General features: G+C 54.4%; 1 protein-coding gene across 2 annotated transcripts; it reads right to left on the minus strand.

Moving 5' to 3' along the window:
- Positions 1 to 2,414: 2,414 nt before the first annotated feature.
- On the minus strand, positions 2,415 to 20,341 carry PUF60 (poly(U) binding splicing factor 60). 2 transcript variants are annotated; one of them, XM_084854674.1, is made up of 11 exons: positions 20,290 to 20,341; positions 16,006 to 16,101; positions 14,950 to 15,039; positions 13,949 to 13,999; positions 11,426 to 11,587; positions 11,232 to 11,324; positions 10,497 to 10,710; positions 7,595 to 7,785; positions 6,605 to 6,749; positions 3,107 to 3,342; positions 2,415 to 2,845 (listed from the first exon to the last, which is right to left on the minus strand). In XM_084854674.1, the coding sequence occupies exons 1-11, from the start codon at positions 20,317 to 20,319 to the stop codon at positions 2,546 to 2,548; spliced, it is 1,608 nt and encodes a 535-aa protein (XP_084710800.1). In that variant the 5' UTR covers positions 20,320 to 20,341; the 3' UTR covers positions 2,415 to 2,545. The 2 variants fall into 2 exon arrangements, with proteins under 2 accessions (XP_084710800.1, XP_084710801.1); XM_084854675.1 differs by lacking the exon at positions 13,949 to 13,999.
- Between the last annotated feature and the right edge of the window lie 540 nt (positions 20,342 to 20,881).

Here is a 20,881-nt window from a genome sequence, read left to right on the forward strand (position 1 = left end):
CCCCAGTAATTGCGGCATTCCAGCCACCCACCAGGGTCTCGACCGAGTGGCCATTGGCGCGCCCCAGAGAATCCCCAAGCGTGTTCAGGAATCCATTCGGATCCATAGGACACCTGGGGCGGACCATTTTAATGGGTCCTCCACCCCTGCGGAGGGGTTGTGGAACTGAGAAGTCCGACGTCACCAGATAGTGATCTGACCATGACAAGGGAGTGGTGGATATACCCCTGACTTCCAGATCACTCCCCACTTCTCCAGAAACAAACACAAGGTCTAGTGCATGACCAGCTACATGGGTGGGCCCAGTTAGAATATGGTGCAGCTCCCAGGAAGCCATGGTCTCCATGAAGTCCTGAGGTGCTCTTGTGAGGATGGCCTCCGAATGTACATTGAAGTCCCCCAACACCAATAATTTGGGGGACTGTACACGCACATCAGAGACCACCTCAAGCACTTCGGCCAGGGAGTCAGTCATACAGTGGGGTGGACGGTACACGAGCAGAATCCCCAGGCTGCCCTTCGGGCCCAACCTCCGGTACATGCACTCAGCAACCTTGGTCTCCCGGGGAGGGGGTCTGGTGAAGACCAAGGACTCTCGGTAGATAACAGCCACTCCCCCTCCCCGATCCCCAGCCCTCGGCTGCTGTGCATACGAAAATCCGGCTGGACACATGGCCGCAAGAGTTGGAGTAGCAGCCTCAGCCAGCCAGGTCTCCGTAATACATGCTAGGTCTGCACCCTCGTCCAGGATCATGTCATGGATGAGGGAGGTTTTCTGGGTAACAGACCTGGCATTGCAGAGCAGCAAACGAAGGCCAGAAAATGGAGTCACGCCTCCCGCCGGCATCCTTTGGCTCTAGACAGGCCCAGAGCAGGGGACAGATACTACACCTCTCTCCCTTGTTCCCCTTACCTGGCATGGCCTACCGCCCAGCCTCAGTATATTCTGGCCCCCAACACTCCCCCCACTGCCTCCATCAGGTGGACACATGCCCCTTCACTCCTGCCTATCAGGCAGGCTACCCACCCCTAAAAACACAACAGAATCCCCCAGAAATTAAAAAACTAAAAAATCCCCTTAAAAATAATGCCAGGCAGAAGTCCGCAGGGAAGGCCTGGTGGTGGTGGCGGTGGTGATGGCGGCAGCAGCAGCAGGCCCAGCAGCAGCAGGCACGCCTCTTCCCAATGGTGGCAGCTTCTCCTGCAGGCCCTGGCTCTCCCAGGCCACCTCAGCCAGCCAGCTTATGTAGCCCCTTCCAGGGAGGGGCAGGTGGAAGCAGCACAGCTGGCTTGGTACCTGGGGGCCTGGTCCTGCAGGGACTAGCGGTCTGCCAAGCAGAAGTCCGCTGGGAAGGCCTGGTGGTGGTGGTGGTGGTGGCAGCAGCAGCAGGCCCGGCAGCAGCAGGCACGCCTCTTCCCCAGTGGTGGTGGCTTCTCCTGCGGGCCCTTTTCTCCATTGTGAGAAGTTCCTAACAATTTACTGCTATGTTCCAATTCTTAATTTTTTAACCCATTCCCAATTCAGAGGCCTGTCCTCTTACTGCTAAGTTTACTCAACTCCAGAAGGATGGCGAGGCAGGACTTTCCTTTGCAGAAGCCACAGTGATTCTTCCACAATAAGGTTCATTTTTCTGTACGCTTAATAATTGCAGGTGTTGATGGGTGGTATTCAGCTAGTGACCTTCCACCAACAGAAGGCATCTGTCAGCAGAACGGGTAGGGGGGCAAATTTCAGAAATTTCCCTGCAGCCCTTTCAAAGTCTGCTCGAGGGTTCAGAGGTCCTCCAGGGCAGATTTTGAGGAGCTGCAGGGGAAACCACCAAAAAATGCCTCCCTCCCCATTCTGCAAATGGATGCCTTCTATCAGCAGAGGGACACTAGCTGGATACTACCCAATGCTATGCCGTTGCTGAGGAACAGGAGCAAGATGCCGCTCCTGTCCTGCTTGTGGACTTCCCATTGGGGGTATCTGGTTGGCTACTATAGGAACAGAATGCTGGACTGAAGAGGCCTCCGTGGATCCAGCACAGCTCTTCTTGTGATACCTGGAACAGTCATTAAACTAACTGGCTCTGGCCTCCTAACTTCCTGAACGTGTTTTTAAACATTGGTGTTACACTGACTACTTTCCAGTCCTCCAGCAAGGAAGCAGAGTTTAGTCAGAAAATTAGTAATTCCACTTGAGTTCTGTAAGAACTCTCCAGTGGATGTCATGTCAACCTACAACTTTTGTTTTCCAATTAGCCCTAGAACCCTGTCACTTGTCACCTTTGCCTCAGCTCTTCAGCCACCCTCACTGGACAAGCTGGTTGCAGAATGGACATCTGCTCTATGTTCCACAGCAAAGATCAATGCAAAGAATTTGTTCATTACTAGCCACTGAAATTCATGCCCACAAACACACAAGGAAATGGTTTTCCTTTTTCTTTGCACTTTTATCCAAAACTACACACACATCACAGGAGCGCACAATGTGGGCCCAGGAGCATCGTTGAACACATGGGGGGTGGAGGAGAACAGGAGAAAAGTCTCTCTGGAGCAGAGTTCATGCCGAGAGGTCACTATTATCAAACCTCTCCTGGTCGTACACCTCGGCCACGACCTTCCTGCCAGCAAACCAACGGCCGTTCAGTGCCTGGATGGCTTTGTGAGTCTCTGAGGCCATGGAGAACTCAACAAAGATCTTGACAATGATTTCAGCATCTTCCTCCTCGCCTTGCTTCTCTTGGTAGATGATGACTCTGTTGACAGCCCCGAACTTGCCACACTCCTCTGTCACTTCGCCTTCCAAGTCATCATCAATGTCCTTGGGGTCCACCATGTTGCGCAAGACCATCACAGTTGACTGTGGGGAGAGCAGAGGGGCAAGGCTTCACACCTCCGGGCCCACAAGGACTGGAAGACCCACCGCCAAGGCAGTTGTGAAGCCACCAATGCCTGGGCTCACAAGCCTCGCACTCGTCTTCCTTGTCCTCCTCTCACCCGCCACCTCCAAAAGGAACAGGAGGTAATGCTCTCTAGCCCCTCCACTAGCAACACTGCAGCCAGAAGCCATCACTGGGGAGCAACCCTCACATCCACTGGGGAACCTCTGGCCCCAACTCACCTCCTGCTTCCGGAGGAGCTTCTGCATCACCATGTGGCGGGCGCTGCTGCCAGAGATGCTCATGTGCTCCTGCTCACTAAGCATCTCCGGCCTCTCTGATTCCTGGAAAACCTCTTCCTCTTCCTTCTCCTTCTTGGCATCTAGCAGGCCCAGTGTTGGGGGACTGGCCAAGATGGGGTTCACCACACCCACCTGGGGAATGGTGACAGGAATGGGTGGGCGCGCGGGGGTCACACCTGAGGGGGAAACAGTTCAAGGCATGTGCTGATGCAGCAGTAGGCAACTCACATGCTCCAAGCCTCAACGCGCAAATCAAGGAGGGGATGCAAGGCTCCGTCAGATACATTCGGCAGGAACATGCACACTCACAGGGTGGGGCCCAGTCTCTCATTCCCTACATCTGCACAAGAACAAAGGCCAGTGGAAAGAACAGCTCATTCAGAAACTTAAGAGTGGCTCAAGCAGAATATGAGGTTGGCTACACCCACTGTGGCATCATCTGCCCTACTGCTCTTGGAACACCTGACCTACTGGGCAGGCAAAAGAAGAAAGGATGCAAAGGCTTCGCAGCAGCCCTGCTGGATCAGACCAAACATCCACCTCGTTCAGCCACCTGTTTCCAATAGTCCAGAGAAGCTGGACTCTGTGAAACTCACAGGAAGGAAAGCTGATGGGCCATGGTCCCTACTCTTCAGAGGTAGACTGGCCTTGAACATGGTGGTTCAATTTAACTCACAGCTTATAGGCACAGAGAAGCCTTATCCTATGCCAATTTGTCAAAGCCCCCTTTAAAGGGAAGTAGCAAGCAGTACTTTATTTTGTTTGTATTGTACAGCTCTGATCATTGCACCTCAAAAAGGTTATTTCAGAGCAGGAAAAAGGCAATCAAAATGGTCAAGGGACTGGAGCAAGTCCCCCAAGAAGAAAGGTTACAACATTCAGGGCTTTTTAAGCTTAGAAAAACAAGTGAGGAGTGGTGTGATAGAGAGTACACAATTATGCACAATATGGAGAAAGTGGATGGGGACATGTATTTCTCCCTCTTATAATACTAGAACCCAATGGGGCCATCCACTGAAGCTGAATGGTGGGAGTTTCAGGACAGATAAAAGGAAATACTTCTTTGCATGCGGAGAGGGACACCATATATAGGTGTTTCTATACAAATGCTAGAAGCCTCCAAGCCAAAATGGGAGAGTGCTTGGTTTTTAAAGGAGAACCTAGATACAGTGGGCATTACAGAAACCTGGTGGAATGGAGAGAACCAGTGGGATACGGTCATCTCTGGATATAAACTTTACAGGAAGGACAGGGAAGGGTGCACTGGAGGTGTTGCCCTGTATGTCAAAGAAGGCACAGTGTCGAGCAGACTAGAACATCTGAAAGGGGAAGACTCTTCCACAGAAGCACTGTGGGTAACAATATCAGGCTCCAAAACTAATTTAGTACTAGAAATATGCTATTGTCCTCCAGACCAGAAGGCTAAGGGTGACCTCGAGATGGAAAACAAAATCAGGGAGGCGTCCAAACGTGGAAGTGTTGTAATAATTATCCCCAGATTGACTGGATAAATGCATGTTCCAGTCACAACAAAGAGGTTAAACTTCTTGATGCTCTAAACAACTGTGCCGTAGAACATTTGGTAATAGAACCAGAGAGGAGGTGAGCCTGGATTTAATCCTGAATTGTGTTGCCCAGGACTAGTACAAGATGTAAATGTTGTTGAGCCAACTGGAAACAGTGACCACAGTGAGGCTCACAAAGGCAGAGGGCAGGAATTACCTATTTTCAAAGTGAATGTAAGAGCAGCTGTGCTGGATCAGACCACAGGCCTCTCTGGTCCAGCATCCTGTTTCCCACAATGCCTCTCGGAAGCCCACAAGCAGGCCTTGAAGGGAGAGACCTATCCTCCCGCTGCTGCTCCCCTGCCCCCAGCAGAGGCACCCTCCTTCTGACCCTGGAGGCTACCTGTGCCCACCACCACTAGTAGCCATCAACATACCGCTCTGCTGCCCCCCCCCCCCGAACTGGTCTCCATCCCTTTGAGGTAAGCCAAGCCAGCAGCAGCCGCCACCACCTCTTGTGGCTGCAGCGAGCTCTGTACGCGAAGCAGCCCTTATTTTTGTCTGTCCCGAATCTCCAGCCAGCGTCACTGCACGATCCCAAGTTCCAGTATTATGAGAGGGCGGAAAACGTCTCCCTACCACAGATCATTTTTTAAACTTCTATGATGTGCTTCCCCCCTCCCCACCCCCGTTGCCTTTTTCCTAGAGTGGATGTCTCAGACAACATCGCTTTTTCTTAACAGGAAATATGCATCACTTTTCACTTTGCTGCACTGAAGTCGTTTGCCATTTTGTTGCCTGGTCATCGAATTTGGAGTGCGTGTTTTGGAGCTCTTTGCAGTCCTCTTGGTTATCACCACCCTGAATAACGTGCTTGTTAAGTACCTCAGTTTCAAAGAAGACAGAATCTACTCACTTTTTGTAGGCCCAAATCATAAGCTGTTTATTGAAGAACAAGCAAAGAGATCTGAATAGGAAAATGAAAGCAGAACACAAGAACAGACTGAAGGTGGCACCCTTAGCTCCAAATCCAATAGAGAGAAGGCTTAAACCTTATCTTTCCCATTACTAAAGTTGTGTCATCCACAAACACTACCAAGCAGGGAAGTCTTACAAGGCCTGGAGGTGGTTGTTTTAATTCTCATGCTAGATAGTCTAGAGTAATGGCAGCAGGGTAGCCAATCCGTAGATATTCCTGATGGTAAGCTCCAAAGCAGACTGTGAAGAGCTCCAAAAAGATCTCCCCAAACTGTGCAAGTGGGCAACAAGCTGGCACATGAGATTCATTTTAAGTGCAAAATGACACATGTGAAACAATAATTCTAACTTCACACACACTGTTGGAATCTTACTAAATAAACTGGCTGAGATTTGCCAGGAAAGAAACCCTGGACTAAGAAAGGAAGCCTGACTGAAGATGTTGACTCAGTGCGGTGCTGCTGCATAAGCAGAAAAGAAGGCCATTTCAACAGATCAAAACCAAGGCAGCACGTCTCAAGATATGCATGGTTTTGGCTGCCCCATATCAAAAAGGGGAATTGCAGAGCTTAATTACAGAAAGGAAGAACCAGCATGATTAAGGGCTTGGAGCAGCTTCCTTATGAAGAAAGGCAAAAAAGGTTGGGCCATTGTATTTTAGAAGAGAGGGTTCAGAAGTCGTTTAGAAAATCGTGACAGGTGGAGAAGGTGGACAGGTAGGCACTTTCCTCCTTCTTAAAGGAGGACTCCACAAATGCCTGGAACCGGGGTTTCTCAGAGTGCTAAGTGCTGGGGCAAAACAGCAGGGCTGCCCTCAGCTCTATGCCCTGCCTGTGAGATTTTCACAGAACTCTACTGGAAGAGGCCTGGACTAGAACTGCAAAGGCGCCTTCAGCCTGCAGAGAGGGCTGTCAAGTAGCAAGACCCCCAACTCCACCCCATTTCCCAGACTCACCTGTGATCACACCTGGTGCTTGAGCCGCCATCACAGCTTGCGGCAGCGCCCCCAAGGGCTGCGCTAAGGTCAGTGCTGGTGTCACCAGCCCTGGAGTGGCTAACGTGCTAAGGACAGCAGCACCTGCCACGCCAGCCACAGCTTCCTGCAACACAAGAGTCAGCAGTGCATCACCCCTGCCAAGGCAGCTCGACCTTCCCTTCCCTGGCAGTCCCCCGCCCCTGACCAGACTGGAGTGCCGCAACAGGCCCCTGGGGAGAGAAAAGCATGCTGGAGCATGCTTTCCCTCCAAGAAAGGCCGAGCAGGTGGATTCAGTTGCCAGAGATGCTAGAGAGAAGCTGCCACCTGCCCTGGGCAGGCATGATGAACTGCCAGCCTCTGGACCCACAGGGACGCTGGATCCAGCCCACAGTTCCAGCCCTCTGCCCAGGCCAGCCCATGTTTCTAACGGCAAATGTGGGGAAGCTCCCTTGCCACCGACGTCTGTACCAGAGCAGAGACGCATGGCACAGGAAGGAAGTGGAAGTGTCAGCTGAAGAGGAGACGCCCATGGGGAAAGGCAAGGGGCAGGCGGGGAAGCACACGCCATTGGGAGCCTCCACCTTAAGACGCTCCAAGAACCTGCCCTCCTGCCTGCCCATGCCTTTCCCATCAGGGCACTTCCCCGGTCTGCCTGCCTGCCTGCCTGCAGCTGCCACCACCCACTCCGCTCTGAGAGGCTCACCTGGACAGAGACAGTGAGGGAGAGGCCTGGCTTGCTGCCAGCCCACAGGCTCCCTCCTACCCAGGGATCTGCCCACCCACCCTCCTTCCCCAACTAAACATCACTGGGAATAAGGACGAAGAGACCATGGTGCAGGAATGGTGTGTGTGTGGGCGCAGCTCTAGCCCTGCCCATGATTGGCTTGCAGTCTGTGACAGGTGAGCCCTACTCCATAGGGAACGTGGCACGCTTGGCCCCACTCCACCCTCTGGATCCTGCTCCTTACCTGGGCAGTAATCTTTGCGGTGGCAGCAGCCGCTGCTACTGCTGCTGCAGGGGGCAGGCCTCCAGGAGTTGCAGGAGTCAGGAGTGGCATGGGTGGAGTGACAGCTTTGCCCACGCGAAGGTACTGGCCCCCCAGGTCAAAGAGATTCATGGAAGAGACAGCATCTTGCGAGGACTGAGCCTTCTCATACTCTGCAAAAACAGAAGCCAGCAAGATGAGGGCAGCTGCCGCACAAGAACAGAAGAAGAGCCATGCCGGACCAAGCCAAAGGTCTCTTTCATCAGACATTCTGCTTGCAGTGGCCAGATTTATTTTATTTAACAATGTTTATGAATCACTTCAACTTTGTTCATAAATCATCTGGAATTAGGAATGAGCAGCGAAGTGGCCAAGTTTGCTGATAACACCAAATTATTTACAGTAATTATTTGCACCTTGAAAACAATGCAGTGATTACTCGAAGCCAACATGGATTTGTCAAAAACAAGTCCTGCCAGACAAATCTGATCTCATTTTTTGATCAAGTCACCTCCCTTGTAGACCGTGGGAATGCTGTAGACATCATATACCTCGACTTCAGCAAAGCTTTCGACAAAGTGCCCCGTGATCTCCTGATGAGCAAACTAGCTCAAAGTGGGCTAGATGAGACAACGATCCGGTGGATCCACAGTTGGCTACAGAATCGGACTCAAAGAGTGCTTATCAATGGGACCTTCTCAAACTGGGGAGAAGTAACGAGTGGGGTACCGCAGGGCTCAGTCCTGGGCCCAGGGCTCTTCAACATTTGTATTAATGACTTGGAAGAGGAGGTGCAGGGAATGCTGATCAAATCTGCAAGCGACACAAAATTGGGCAGGATAGCTAATACTTTGGAAGACAGAAACAAAATTCAAAGTGATCTGGATAGACTGGAGCGCTGGGCAGAAAACAGGATGACATTGAATAGGGATAAATGCCAAGTTCTGCACCTAGGAAAAAGAAAACCCAATGCACAGTTACAAGATGGGGGATACGTGGCTCAACCACACTACAAGCAAGAAGGATCTTGGAATTGTTGTCGATCACAAGCTGAATATGAGCCAACCATGTGATGTGGCTGCAAAAAAGGCAAATGCTCTTTTGGGCTGCATTCATAGAAGCATCGCTTCCAAATCCCGGGAAGTACTAGTTCCCCTCTACTCAGCACTGGTTAGGCCTCATCTGGAGTACTGTGTCCAGTTCTGGGCACCACACTTTAAGAAGGATGCAGAGAAACTGGAGAGGGTTCAGAGGAGGGCAACAAAGATGATCAGGGGACTGGAAACAAAGCCCTATGAAAAGAGACTGAAAGAACTGGGCATGTTTAGCCTTGAGAAGAGAAGACTGAGGGGAGATATGATAGCACTCTTCAAGGACTTGAAAGGTTGTCACAGAGAGGAAGGCCAGGATCTCTTCTCCATCATCCCAGAGTGCAGGACACGGAATCATGGGCTCAAGTGAGAGGAAGCCAGATTCCAGCTGAACATCAGGAAAAACTTCCTGACTGTTAGAGCAATACGACAATGGAACCAATGACCTAGGGAGGTGGTGGGCTTTCCCACACTGGAGGCATTCAAGACGAGGCTGGACAGCCACCTGTTAGGGATGCTCTGACTTGGATTCCTGCATTGAGCAGGGGGTTGGAATCAATAGCCTTGTAGGCCCCTTCCAACCCTACTGTTCTATGGTTCTATGATTCTACGGTGGTTAAAACAAAAAGGGATTGTGAAGAGCTCCAAAAGGATCTCTCCAAACTGGGAGAATGGGCATCCCAATGGCAAATGGGGTTCATTGTAAGCAAGTGTAAAGTGATGCACATTGGGGCAAAAAATCCCAACTTCAGGTATAACCTGATGGGATCTGAACTAGCAGTGACCAACCAGGAAAGAGATCTTGGGGTTGTGGTGGACAGCTCAATGAAAAGTATAAATCCAGTGTACAGCTGCTGTAAAAAAAGACAAGCTCCATGTTAGGCATAATTAGAAAAGGAATTGAGACTAAAAGAGCCAAGATCATACTGCTCCTATACAAATCTATGGTGCGACCATACTTCGAATACTGTGTACAGTTCTGGTCACCTATAAAAGGATATTGTAGAGCTCGAAAAGTGCAGAAAAGAGCAACTAAAATGGTCAAGGTGCTGGAGCCTCTCCCCTATGAGGGAAGGTCACAACAGCTGCAATTGTTTAGCTAGGAAAAAAGGAGGGTAAGGGGAGACATGATAGAGGTGTACAGAATTATGCATGAGGTGGAAAATGTGGATAGGGAGACATTTTTCTCCCTCTCTCAAAATACTAGAACCCAGTGGGGTCATCCCCCAAAGCTGATAGGTGGGAGATTCAAGACAGATAAAAGGACTTCTTCACACAGCACATAGTTAATATGCAATTAGCTACCACAGGATGTAGTGATGGCTACCAACTTGGATGACTTTAAAAGGGGGTTAGACAAATTCCTGGAGAAGGCTATCAATGGTTATTGGTCCTGACGGCTATGTGCTACCCCCAGTACCAGAGATGGTATGCCTATGTACACCGGTTGCTGGTGAACATGGGCGGGGGGGGTACCGTTGCACTCGCGTCCTGCTTGTGGGCTTCCCATTGACAGCTGGTCGGCCACTGTTTGAACAGAGTGCTGGACTGGACAGACCCTTGCTCTGATCCGGCATCAGGGCTCTCCTTATGTTATGCTAAACACTTCCAAGTGATATACAGCAATACACAACACCGCCAGAAGAAGGCCCCATGATGCCCCAACGGGGAGCCCGCAAGCAGGGCAGGAGTGCTGGGGCTCCTCTGCCTCCTGTCCAGGCTACACAGGAGGCCAGCTTGCCTGGCAGCCTTCTAGGCCCTGGCAGCCCTTGCAGGTCTGCCCGCCCGCTTACCAATGAACCCATAGCCCTTGTGCTTCCCAGTCGTGGGGTCTCGGGCCAGCGTACAGGACTTGATCTTCCCAAAGGCCTCAAAGACACTCTTGATGTCATCGTCCGAAAGGTCCTGGTGAACCGACGCTACGTAGATCCGGTTGAAGGCTCGGGCCTCTTCTGCCAGCTGGTCGATGATGGGCTGGGCCTGGCCAATGTTGCTGGGCCTCCCCACCTGCAAGCAGAGGCTCTTCCTTAGGCAGGCAGGCGGTGCCTGGTGGCAGTGCCAGGCTAGGAGGCGGCACACAATGCCGCTCTGCTACAGAGGCCACAACTGCCACACCACCACAGACAGGCTGGCCAAATGAGCAGCTGGGAGCACTGGGGGGGGAAGCATTCCGCCAACTGAACACCTCCCTTCAGTGTCACGGGGAGGGAGAGTCCAGGGCTGGGTGCATGCTCAGCAATTCTGCACGGGCCCAGGAAACATATGGAACATGGTGCTGGGCACAGGCCTGTGCTCAACCTATAGAAGAGGACAGGTGTCTAATAGCCTTGATGATTGTGAAGATGTGCTTGAAGGTGCTAAAATCTCAGGTGTGCTTAAGAAGATTCCAAGCCATGCTAAGCTTCCGTGCCCTGCAAAAATCCCTCCCCTGTGTGGTGAGCAAAACCAGAACAAGGTGAACGCCAGGTGAGAGCCATGCCAGTGGGAGGCATTGAGCTCCCTTGGGCGCAGAGCTTCCCACAACACACCTTGATGTTCCTCCCACCCAGCATGACGGAGTTCATCTGTTCCAGGGCCAGTTGAGCAGCTTCAGGCACCTCATATTCCACAAAAGCAAAGCCCTGAGGGAGAGAGGGGAGCGCATGACACAGCCAACAGGGCAGGCCGCCCCATCCCACCACCCTACCCAGCAGCCCAGCACTGAGGCCCATCCCGCACCAACCTTGTGCTTCATGGTCACAGAATCCCAGGACATGTCGATGCTCTTGATGGGGCCAAAGGGGGCAAAGGCCTGCCGGATCGTGTCCTCTCCCAGCTCATAGTAAATGGAACCCACATAGACCCGGCACATGATGGCCAGGGCTCGCTGCCGCTGGGCTGCCATCTGTATGGGAGAGAAGGTCTGGCTGGTCAGCTCAAGGGGCAGGTGGGGGTGAGGACAGCTCTCCTCCCACCCCACCCCACCCCACCCCACCCCGGGGGGAGCAGGAGGTGGCTCCAGAGTGGCAAATGGAAGCTCTCTTGGGAAGGGCCAGCCAGCCTCAACAGCACCCAGCCAGCCCGCCCAGACCACCTCGCTCCTGCAAGAGGAAACAACCCACCGCCTGCAACCACATTCTACTGCAGGCAAAAAGGGGTCCACCCCCCGACCCGAGCAGCAAGAGATCCAATTTTGGGCACCTCACTTCTGCCTTCACTTGACAGATCCCCCTCCCCCAGGACACTGCCACTCCCTCTCAGCAGGCACCTTCAGAAACAAACACCCCTCAATCTGCAGAGAAGACCCTCCTTCTGCCAAACCAAGCGGTGCTTGGAAGGAAGCGCCTGCCACTGTCGCAAGCCCAGTCAGTGGCAACGACTCCCCACCGCCACCACCAGGGAAAAACAAATGCGGTCTTGGCAGGAGCCGAAGCCATCGGCCTGGGCCAAGCCCCTAGCTGGCCTCCCAAGCCAGGAAGGCCGGCCTCCAGCTGCCGGCCTGCTAGGGCACACAGGGCTGCTGTGGAGACTCTGCCTGAATGCAGGCCCCATATATGTAGCACCAGCAGAAACAGCTGCTTGGGGGGCGGGGGGGACCCTCGACTGTCCTCTCAAAGCCTGGGACCCTCCTTGGCTGTCCATTGCCCAGAAGAGTCTCATGGGCCTTGGGCAACGTGCAATGCTGCACTGGGAAGAAGAACCCAAGCAGGCCCTGAGGACAACTCCATGATGCAGGGAGTCAAAGGGGCCCGAGAAAGACAGCCGCCCGTCTGCGGGCCTGCTCCGCTTAGGCCTTGATGCTCCTTGGGATTGCACAGCCAGGCCTGCCACTTCGCAGCATCTCCCGTCCCAACTCCCCTGTGAGAGGATTCCTCAGGCTGGAGGCCAGTCAGCTGCAGGCCAGTCAGCTGCAAGCCAGGCCTCCCCTCCCTGCCAGAGGCCTGGCTGCTCTTGTGCTGACCTGGCCCGCAGGCCGCCCTTTGGCACGGGGCACGGGGTCGTTCCCGCTGCCACATGCGAAGAACACCGGAGCTGTGGGATAAACCTGAGGACCTCTACGCACTCCCCAGCGTTCAGGAGCCAGCAGAGCCAAGAGTTAGGGAGAGGCAGCATGCGCTTGCAAGGGAAGCACATGGGGCAAGGAGAGCCCACCCCAGCCCACCCCCTGATGCCATCAGGGCTGTCTGCTCCCCGCCCACGGCAAGCAGTGCCAAGTGGCCACCAGAGCTGGGAGGAAAGCAGCTGGCTGCCCCCAAGCCAAGGTGCCACAGCAAGCTGCAGGTGCACAGCGAGGCTGCCTGTCGGTTGGTCATTCCCATACGCCATGGGCCTGGCCCCCGAAGCTAGCCAAGCCAAGCGTCCCAGCCCCGGTAGAGGAGAGCAGTCAGCCCCTGCTGCCTATTAGAGAGACCAGGCCTGGAGCATGCTTGCGTGCTCTCCTGCTCCCACAAGCCGGACCCATCAACGGCTCCTGGAGGGCTCCTGGAGGGCCTGACTTCTACCAGCTTGTTCTCCACACAGCTGTAACGGGGGCATCTTGGCAAGCTCTACAATGCTGCCATAAGAGTTGACAACGTTCTGGCTCCCCTGACACAGTGCGACAAAGTGCAGCACAAGGCTTTGGTGGGAGTCCGGGCCCTGCCCACTAGAACTCAGGCAACACTGCTCTCTGTGCCCCCCTCCTCAGGGGGAGAATCTGGGCTACCTCTAGGAACCAGTTCCAGGGACAACTCTGGCCTGTGCTTGGGCTCCGTGTGCCCCATCAGCCACTGCCCAGGACCCCGTGCTGGGTGAGAGGCGTCTGCGCCCCACCAGAGGCCTTGCAGCCACCGCCTTTCTCCAGCACCCCCAGTCAGTCAACAGGCCGCCTTTTCCTAGCACTCTTCAGGGAGGGGGCTCCCACTTGCCTAGGGGTGCCTGCAATGCCCCAACGCCCAGCTACTAGGCCTCTGCTGTCCCACTGGCAAGTTACCTTGGCAGTTACTCTTAGGTCAGGACCTCAGCGCCCCTAGAAAGGCGGCTCTCCCAGCTGCTTGTGCCTAATGCTCGCTCGCTTCCTCTCTGCCCAATGCCTCCTCCATGGGCCCCAGCTGCCCCCAGCCCAAGGTCTTCCCCTGGGGAGCTTACACTGGGCCTTGATTGGCAGGGCATGTCCAGAGCAGGCAGGTATGTGGAGGGAGAGGGAGGGAGTCACAGCTAAGTCCTCCCCCACGCTAGGCCCTGACTAAGACCAAGTGCCCCAGAAGAAGTGAATGTGTCTATTGACCGATTGTAAAGGTGAGAGAGGATCTCCAAAGCCCATTGTCACTGCTGCCATCTGAAAGACAGTAAAGACAGAGTTCAGTCTGTGGGAGCTGAGCATACGACGGCTTTTCGTCAAAACTCAAGTGGAAGAGGCCTCTCCTCTCCTTCCTTCCTTCTATCCTTCCTTCTCGCCTGCCTGCCGCCACCTCCTCCTCGCTGCACAGCCCCTGCCGGCCCCAGGGAGCAAGGGGGGAGGGTCAGGACAGTCGGGATGCCTCTTCAACCCTCAGCAGAAGACTAACTGCTGGGAGGTTCCCCACCCCGCCCCACACAGCCAGGGCTGCCCAAACTGACTTGCACCCGCCCACTCAGCCACCCCCACCCCCAAGTTCATGGCTCCTGAGCAAGGGGGGCTTCGTCAGCAGCTAAGAGCCCCTCTTGCATTGGGGAGGGGCCGGAGCTCAGTGGTAGAGCCCCTGCTTTGCATGCAGAAGGTCCCAGGTTCAGTCCCCAGATCTTCAGGTGGGGGACTGGGAAAGAATCCTGCCTGAAACCCCGGAGAGCCATTGCTGCCAGTCAGTGTCGACAATACTGGACTAGAAGGACTGAGGGACTGACTGAGGATAAGGCAGCTGCCTAGGTTCCTAAGACAATCGCCACTCACTGCCCCTGCCAGTGCAGGAGTAATATACCCAGCAACCCCCGGCACCCCACACTGGGCAGGCCAGCAGCAGAATTCCCAGGAGGGAGCTCAGCCTCTCTCTCTTGCTCACTCGCTCTCCCTCTTCAGGCAGCTATGCTTCCCCTCCCTAGACAGTGAGTGCAAGCAAGTCTGTGGGCCTGGGATCTCTCAGGTCGTGCTGAATGCAACACACTTCAATTTCACAGCGGAAACAGAAGCGAAAGTACCTGGCTCCAGGCAGATCTCAGGGCTGTGCAGTGGCTCTAAGTGCATAAAGGGCTCCACCTTTGCGGGGGAGGGAGAGTGAAAGCAGGGCCTTCCCTGGGAGTGGAGGGGCTCACCTGAAGGTTGGTGAGCTGCTGCTGTTGGTGGGCAATGGTCTGCTTCACCAAGACACTCTTGATGCTCTGCTCCATCGCATACTTTTTGGCCTGAGGGGCAGGGAAATGGGGAGGGAAAGAGAACACCTGGAGTCACACAGCAGACAAACACAGAGACAGACTGGGGCATGCCAACAGCATGATACAGATGAGCCACGCGGGATCAGATCAAAGGACTACCTAGTCCAATATTCTGTTCCCACGGTAGCCAACCACTGGGAACCCCACAAGCAGGACACAAGGGAAAATAAAGCACCCTCCTGCTTGTGTTCCCCGGCAACTGGCATAGAGAGGCATACTGTCTCTGATCCTGGAGGCAATCTTTAGCCATCAGGACCAATAGCTATTGTTAGCCTTCTGCATGTGCTGGGGCTGTGGGACTGGAGAACCTGAATCGGAACTCAGAAACTGCCTCATGCATAAAGAGTTCACCAACAGCTGGAAGACTCGCATCACCCTCTTCCTCCTGGCCACCCCACCCCACCTGCTCAACCAGCCAGAGTCCAGCTTCCCTGCTAAGCCTGGTTGATGGCTTGCCAGGTACCAGTTGCAGAACCTCAAACATCTTCATCTTTGGAGGGGGCTGCGGTGGCCGAGGGCAGTTGCTCATCAAAAGGGCCTTGAGGCCATCCTGGGAGGGGGGCAGCAGGCATCCCTGTCCCCCGACATGTGTTTTGAGATCCAAAATGCACACCCTATAGGTATGTTTCACTTTGAGGATCATCTATCACAGACAGGAGATGGATGGTGTAGTGGCTAGAGGCTCAAACTTGGACCAGGGTTCAAGTCGCTGTTAGGCCAACGAGCTTGCTGGGTGGCCCTGGGCAGATCTCTCATCCTAACTTCCTACTTTACAGACTGGGTTACTGTCCCCATCCTCCCTTTCATTGCACCTAATGCCCTGCCAGCCTGGGAAGCAGCCCTGCCGGAGCTCTGACATTCTCCATCTCTCTGACAGGCTGGACTTGGGAGGGGGAAAACAGCACACAGCCGGGAAGCCCTGGTTGAACCACTTACTTTCTGAAGAGCCTCCTGCTGCTCTGGGGTGAGAGGAGGGAGCCCCAGCTTGGCTGCAGTGCTCTGTCCATTTTCCACCTTGACGGTCTCTGTGCCCTGCAACAAAAGAGACATACATAAAAGGCTGCCTGGCCTGAGCAGAGCCACACAGAGTCCACCATGCTTCAGTGGTCAGGACATTAATCAGCTACACAGACACAGAAGGGAAGCCGCCAAGCCTTATTCCTAGGACCTGCTTGGGAGAACCCAGCTTCCTTCTTCCCACCCCTAAACAGCATCCTCCCCATCCCAGAACATTGCTATGTGATCACTGACAAGTTGCCCTTGCACCCCACTATTTGAACAGGGGAAGCCCCTGACACACACACCTTTCCAAGAATACCTGCTAACTCTCCAGCAGCTCCAGTGGGCCTCTGAAGAGCAAAACCCCCTTCAGGCTGTAGACACATTTCACCAGAAGCAGGCAGGGAAAAGGACCACAGGAGCTCGGCCTCACATGCCACACCAACCACCTCCCCTATGGGATGTTGTGCCAACTGCCATGCCCATGAGGCCTTGCACAAGAACATGAGAAGAGCCATGCAGGATCATGCTACATTTAGTGCAGCATTCTGTTCACAGTGGCCAACTGGCTGCCCACTGGAAACCCACAAGCAGGATGTGAGTGCCACAGCACCCTCCCATGTTCTCCGGCAACTGGTGTACAGAGGAATACTGGCTCTGATACTGGAGGTAGGATATGGCCATCAGGACTGGTAGCCATTGATAGCCTTATCGTCCTTCATGAATTTGTCCAATCCCTTTTTGAAGCCATACAACATAGTGGTGCCATCACTACATCCAGTGGTAGTAAATTCCATAGTTTAACTATGTGCTGTGTGAAAAAGTACTTCCTTTTATCTGCGTTGAATTTCCCACCAATCAGATTCATGGGATGACACCACTGAGTTCTAGTACTGTGAGAGAGGGGAAAAAAGGTCTCCCTGTACACTTTCTCCACACTATGCATAATTCTGTATAACTCTGTCATGTCTCCCCTTACTTCCTTTTTTCTAAGCTATACAATCCCTGCTGTTGCAGCCTTTCATCATAGGGGAGTTCCTCCAGCCCCTTGATCATTTTAGTTGCCCTCTTCTGCACTTTTTCAATTCCACAATGTCCTTTTCTGGCGCACCAACCAGAACTGTACACAGTACTGTAAGTGTGGTCATATCATAGATTTGTATAAGGGAAATATGTTCTTGGCAGTTTTATTTTCAATTCCTTTCCTAATTATGCCTAGCAGGGAATTTGCCTTTTTCACAGCAGGTGCACACTGGGTCAACATTTTCATTGAGTTGTCCACCACACCCCCAAGTTCTCTTTCTTGATCAGTCACTGCTAGTTCAGATCCCATGAGTACTTGAAGTTGGGATTTTTTGCCCCAACGTGCATCATTTTACATTTGCTCACACTGAACCGCATTTGCCAAGTGCGCAGACAAATTACCAGGCAGGTACCCATCAGGACAGCAAAGGAGTTTTCAGTGCAAAAAGATTTCATTTCTAGCTACTAGCTGCATACAGAAGTTTGAAAACCACCCAGGAGAAAGATTTTCAAACAGTCTAAATGGAAATGTTAAGTTCCACTGAGGTCAATGGGACTCCTCAAGAGCAGTTCTGTAGAGGTGCACCATCTTTATGGAGCAAACCCCATCCAACTTGGAATATTCTTTCCAAAGGAACTTTCTTACACAGGGAATTCAGAACCACACACATAACGGCAGCTTCACGGAACTGCATAACCCACCCACCTGAATGCAACTATGGGGCAGCTGGAGAGGGAGGTCTGGCAATTTATTCACCTGTCCCTCTGAGCCCCTGAGACACACAAATAGCGCAGACACGTCCTGGCCAGAGTCCTCCAGCTGCTCTACACACTGTTGACCCACTGGCCACTCATCCAAACTGTTGGGCAACACAATATGCACCATGGGCAGCACCATGAACACTACACACCCCACAAGCCAGATTTGAGAGGGAAAGGAAGAAGCATGGAAGCACTGAGACAGATCAATGTTGTCTCCACCAACAGTCAGTTGCTCTCCAGGGCTTCAAGATAGGGGTCTTTCCCAGCCCCACTACCTGGAGATGCCAGCAACTGAACCTGGGATCTTTTGCATGCCAAGGAGGTGATTTGCCAGTGAGATACAGACACAAAAGCAGAATAGAGGCTCACAAGAACAGCCTTCATAGCCATTTGTGGGCATCAGTGACCCTGCCCTCCTCTGGCCTGGGGTCCCGGCTCTGCCTCATGCTGAGATTCTGAAACATTCAGAAAGCTGACTGCTTCCAAGCGCCCAAGGGCCAGAGAAGAGCCCTCACCCATCTCTCACCTGGCACTGGATGCCCTACTTGAAGAGGTGGCAAAAGCAAGCCACGCTGCTTGGCCTGGTGCAGGCAGGAGAAGCCACTTTACAGCAACACACAGCACAGGGGTGGCTGGTGTGTTAGCACAGGCTCCAGCATCTCTGCCTGTTTCGACAAGGCCCCTTGTCCAGTTGCTGGGTAACTGAGGTGCATTTCTACAGGGTCTAAAGCTGCTGGGTGACTCTGGTGTTTGTGAGAGAGCTTGAAAGCATGCAGGAAGGGCAGTCAACGAGGAATTCCCCATAGCCCCTCCCAAGGAAGCTGGAAGACAGGGAGAGCAAAAGGAGAAGAGCAGGTGAAGACCATCCCTCCCTTCTAATCTAAGGCCACAACAGGCACAGGCACTCATCAGATTAGAAAATATGGTGGCTGCCAGTCATTACAGGACTGGAGCAAAGTGGTTCCATCTAGTCCAGCATCCTGTTTCTGATGCTTCTAGGCTGCCCTCAAACTGGGTATGATACACCCTCATGACAAGTAAACACTGACAGACCTCTCTACCGCCATTCCCTTGCCTAATGCTGCCTTACTTTTAACTATTTGCAATGTCGCCATAGGCGACCAGAAATCTGAGGTAAGCGAGTGGGCTTCTGGAAGAGGGACAAAGTACTCAGCCCATCCACTGACAGCCTGCTGGGCCAGGAGGAGGATGCTTTTCCTCTTTCCCATCCCGCATAGAAATGAAGTGGGCTGCCGGCAGAGGCACAGAGCACTTCATCCCTCCACCTACAGCCCCGTGTTTTCACATGTTCCCCCAACAGAAACCAAGGGGGCTGGAGCACACATGCCTGCAAGCCTGCTGTGTTCCTCTGCTATGCACGCAGGAGAACTTCCTGCACATCTAGGAGAGAAACACAGCAGGCAAGTGGTGAAGGCGCAGCACAACCTGTGGCTTGGCCATCAGCTGGCTGAGCTTCTCCCCTGACGGTGCAAGAGGTGAAGTCTCTTCTACTCATCAAGCAAGCTGGCACAGGGGGCAGCGAGCACTCATTTCGAGCCTGCAAAAGTCTCACTCGTGAGAGGGGCCTCCAAAGGAAGGGCAGAGTGCCCCCATCCACCATCGTATGAGCAGGTGTATGTGGTGCTTTTGCATTGCGGGTCAATTTGGTCACGTTGTGTATAAAAGCAGCATGCAAATTACAGTGATGACAGTATGGAAAAAAATAAGGACGTGGGTTTGGACTTACTGGTTTGTGGCAGGCTAGTGGGGGGGGCGCTAATTCACAAGGCTGGTCTAAGCTTTCCACACCCCAGCTTCAAAACCACCTAGGCAGAGGCGATCCCCGCAACGACTGCCCGCTAACTTAAAGGGGGGGGGGGGCCTCAGGCGTTCGACGGGTCCGCCCAGCCCACGGCTGCCCGCCCAGTCTTGGCTCCGTGGGTCTTTCCCCAAAGCACATGGACGAGCGGGCGACCCTTCCACGTGGAGTCCACCAGCCGTTCGAAAGGTGTCGCGGGCCGGGGGGCGGCCGTGGCCCCAACAGGGAGGCCCGCGCCGCCGCCCCCGGCCGACACGAGGAGCGCGCGGGGCTGCGATCGCCCCCGGGCGGAGGGCGCACGCGCACGGAGTGGCTCGCGCCCCTCCCGCCAGTGAGCACGCGATCGCCGCTCCGGGAGCTGCGAGGCGGGAGACTACACGCCCCGTCGACCACGGCGCCACTCGACGGAGGTGGAGGGCGACAACAAGGCGCGGGGCACGGCGGGAAGCGCGGTCCTACCGCCCGGCCTGCCGCTGTTCCTCCTCCCGCGCCGCCAATGCCCCTGATTGCGGCCCAGAGACCGCAGCGCCCCGGCCCGCAGAGACGACGAGGCACTCCGCCGGGCTCCGGCCCACTTCTCCCCACCTCTCCCGTCCGCTGCGGAGGGAAGAGCTTACCAGAGAGAGCGCCGTCGTCGCCGCCGCCATCTTCGCCGTCTCCTCCTTCCCCGAGAGGGGCGATCTCGCGAGAACTAAGCAGCACGGGGGAGAGCGCGAGCCAGTTCTCGCGAAGGATATACCAGAGAAAGAGCGAGAGAGAAGGGCTAGAGTAGGCCCCAGCGCCGTTTGCCCAGCCGGCGTCCGGTTCCATCGGCCTCCGGTAATAGGTAAAAGACGTGCTGGAGGCCAGAAGGAAGTAGGAAGTCCCGCCCCCAGCAGAAGGTGCTGTCTGTCTCCGGACTGTGTGGGGCGGGGGGGGGCTCGTTCTCGCGATGCCTCCGAGGGCATCTCGACCCAGAAATGGCGGGAACCCGCCTGCCCAGTCAGACGCTGGAGCTCGCGGCCAGGCGAGCACCCCGCCAATCAGGGCCGCTTCCGCCCGCTGCCTGGGGGGGTGCGCGGCGGTGCGCGGCCCCAGCCGGGCGGGCCGAGGAAACGTTTTTTCCCGGGCCTCTTCTGTGGCCCCGAAGCCCGTGCGCAGCCCCTCCCCCCCGGTGGCGATGGCGCCCTCCCGCGGAGTGCTGCGTCGGGCCCCGTGGCGGGCCGGGGC

The sequence above is a fragment of the Heloderma suspectum genome, chromosome 4 (assembly GCF_057233095.1).
Source record: "Heloderma suspectum isolate Gila_16-S chromosome 4, 16-S_ref, whole genome shotgun sequence".
NCBI classification, from domain to species: Eukaryota; Metazoa; Chordata; class Lepidosauria; order Squamata; family Helodermatidae; genus Heloderma; species Heloderma suspectum.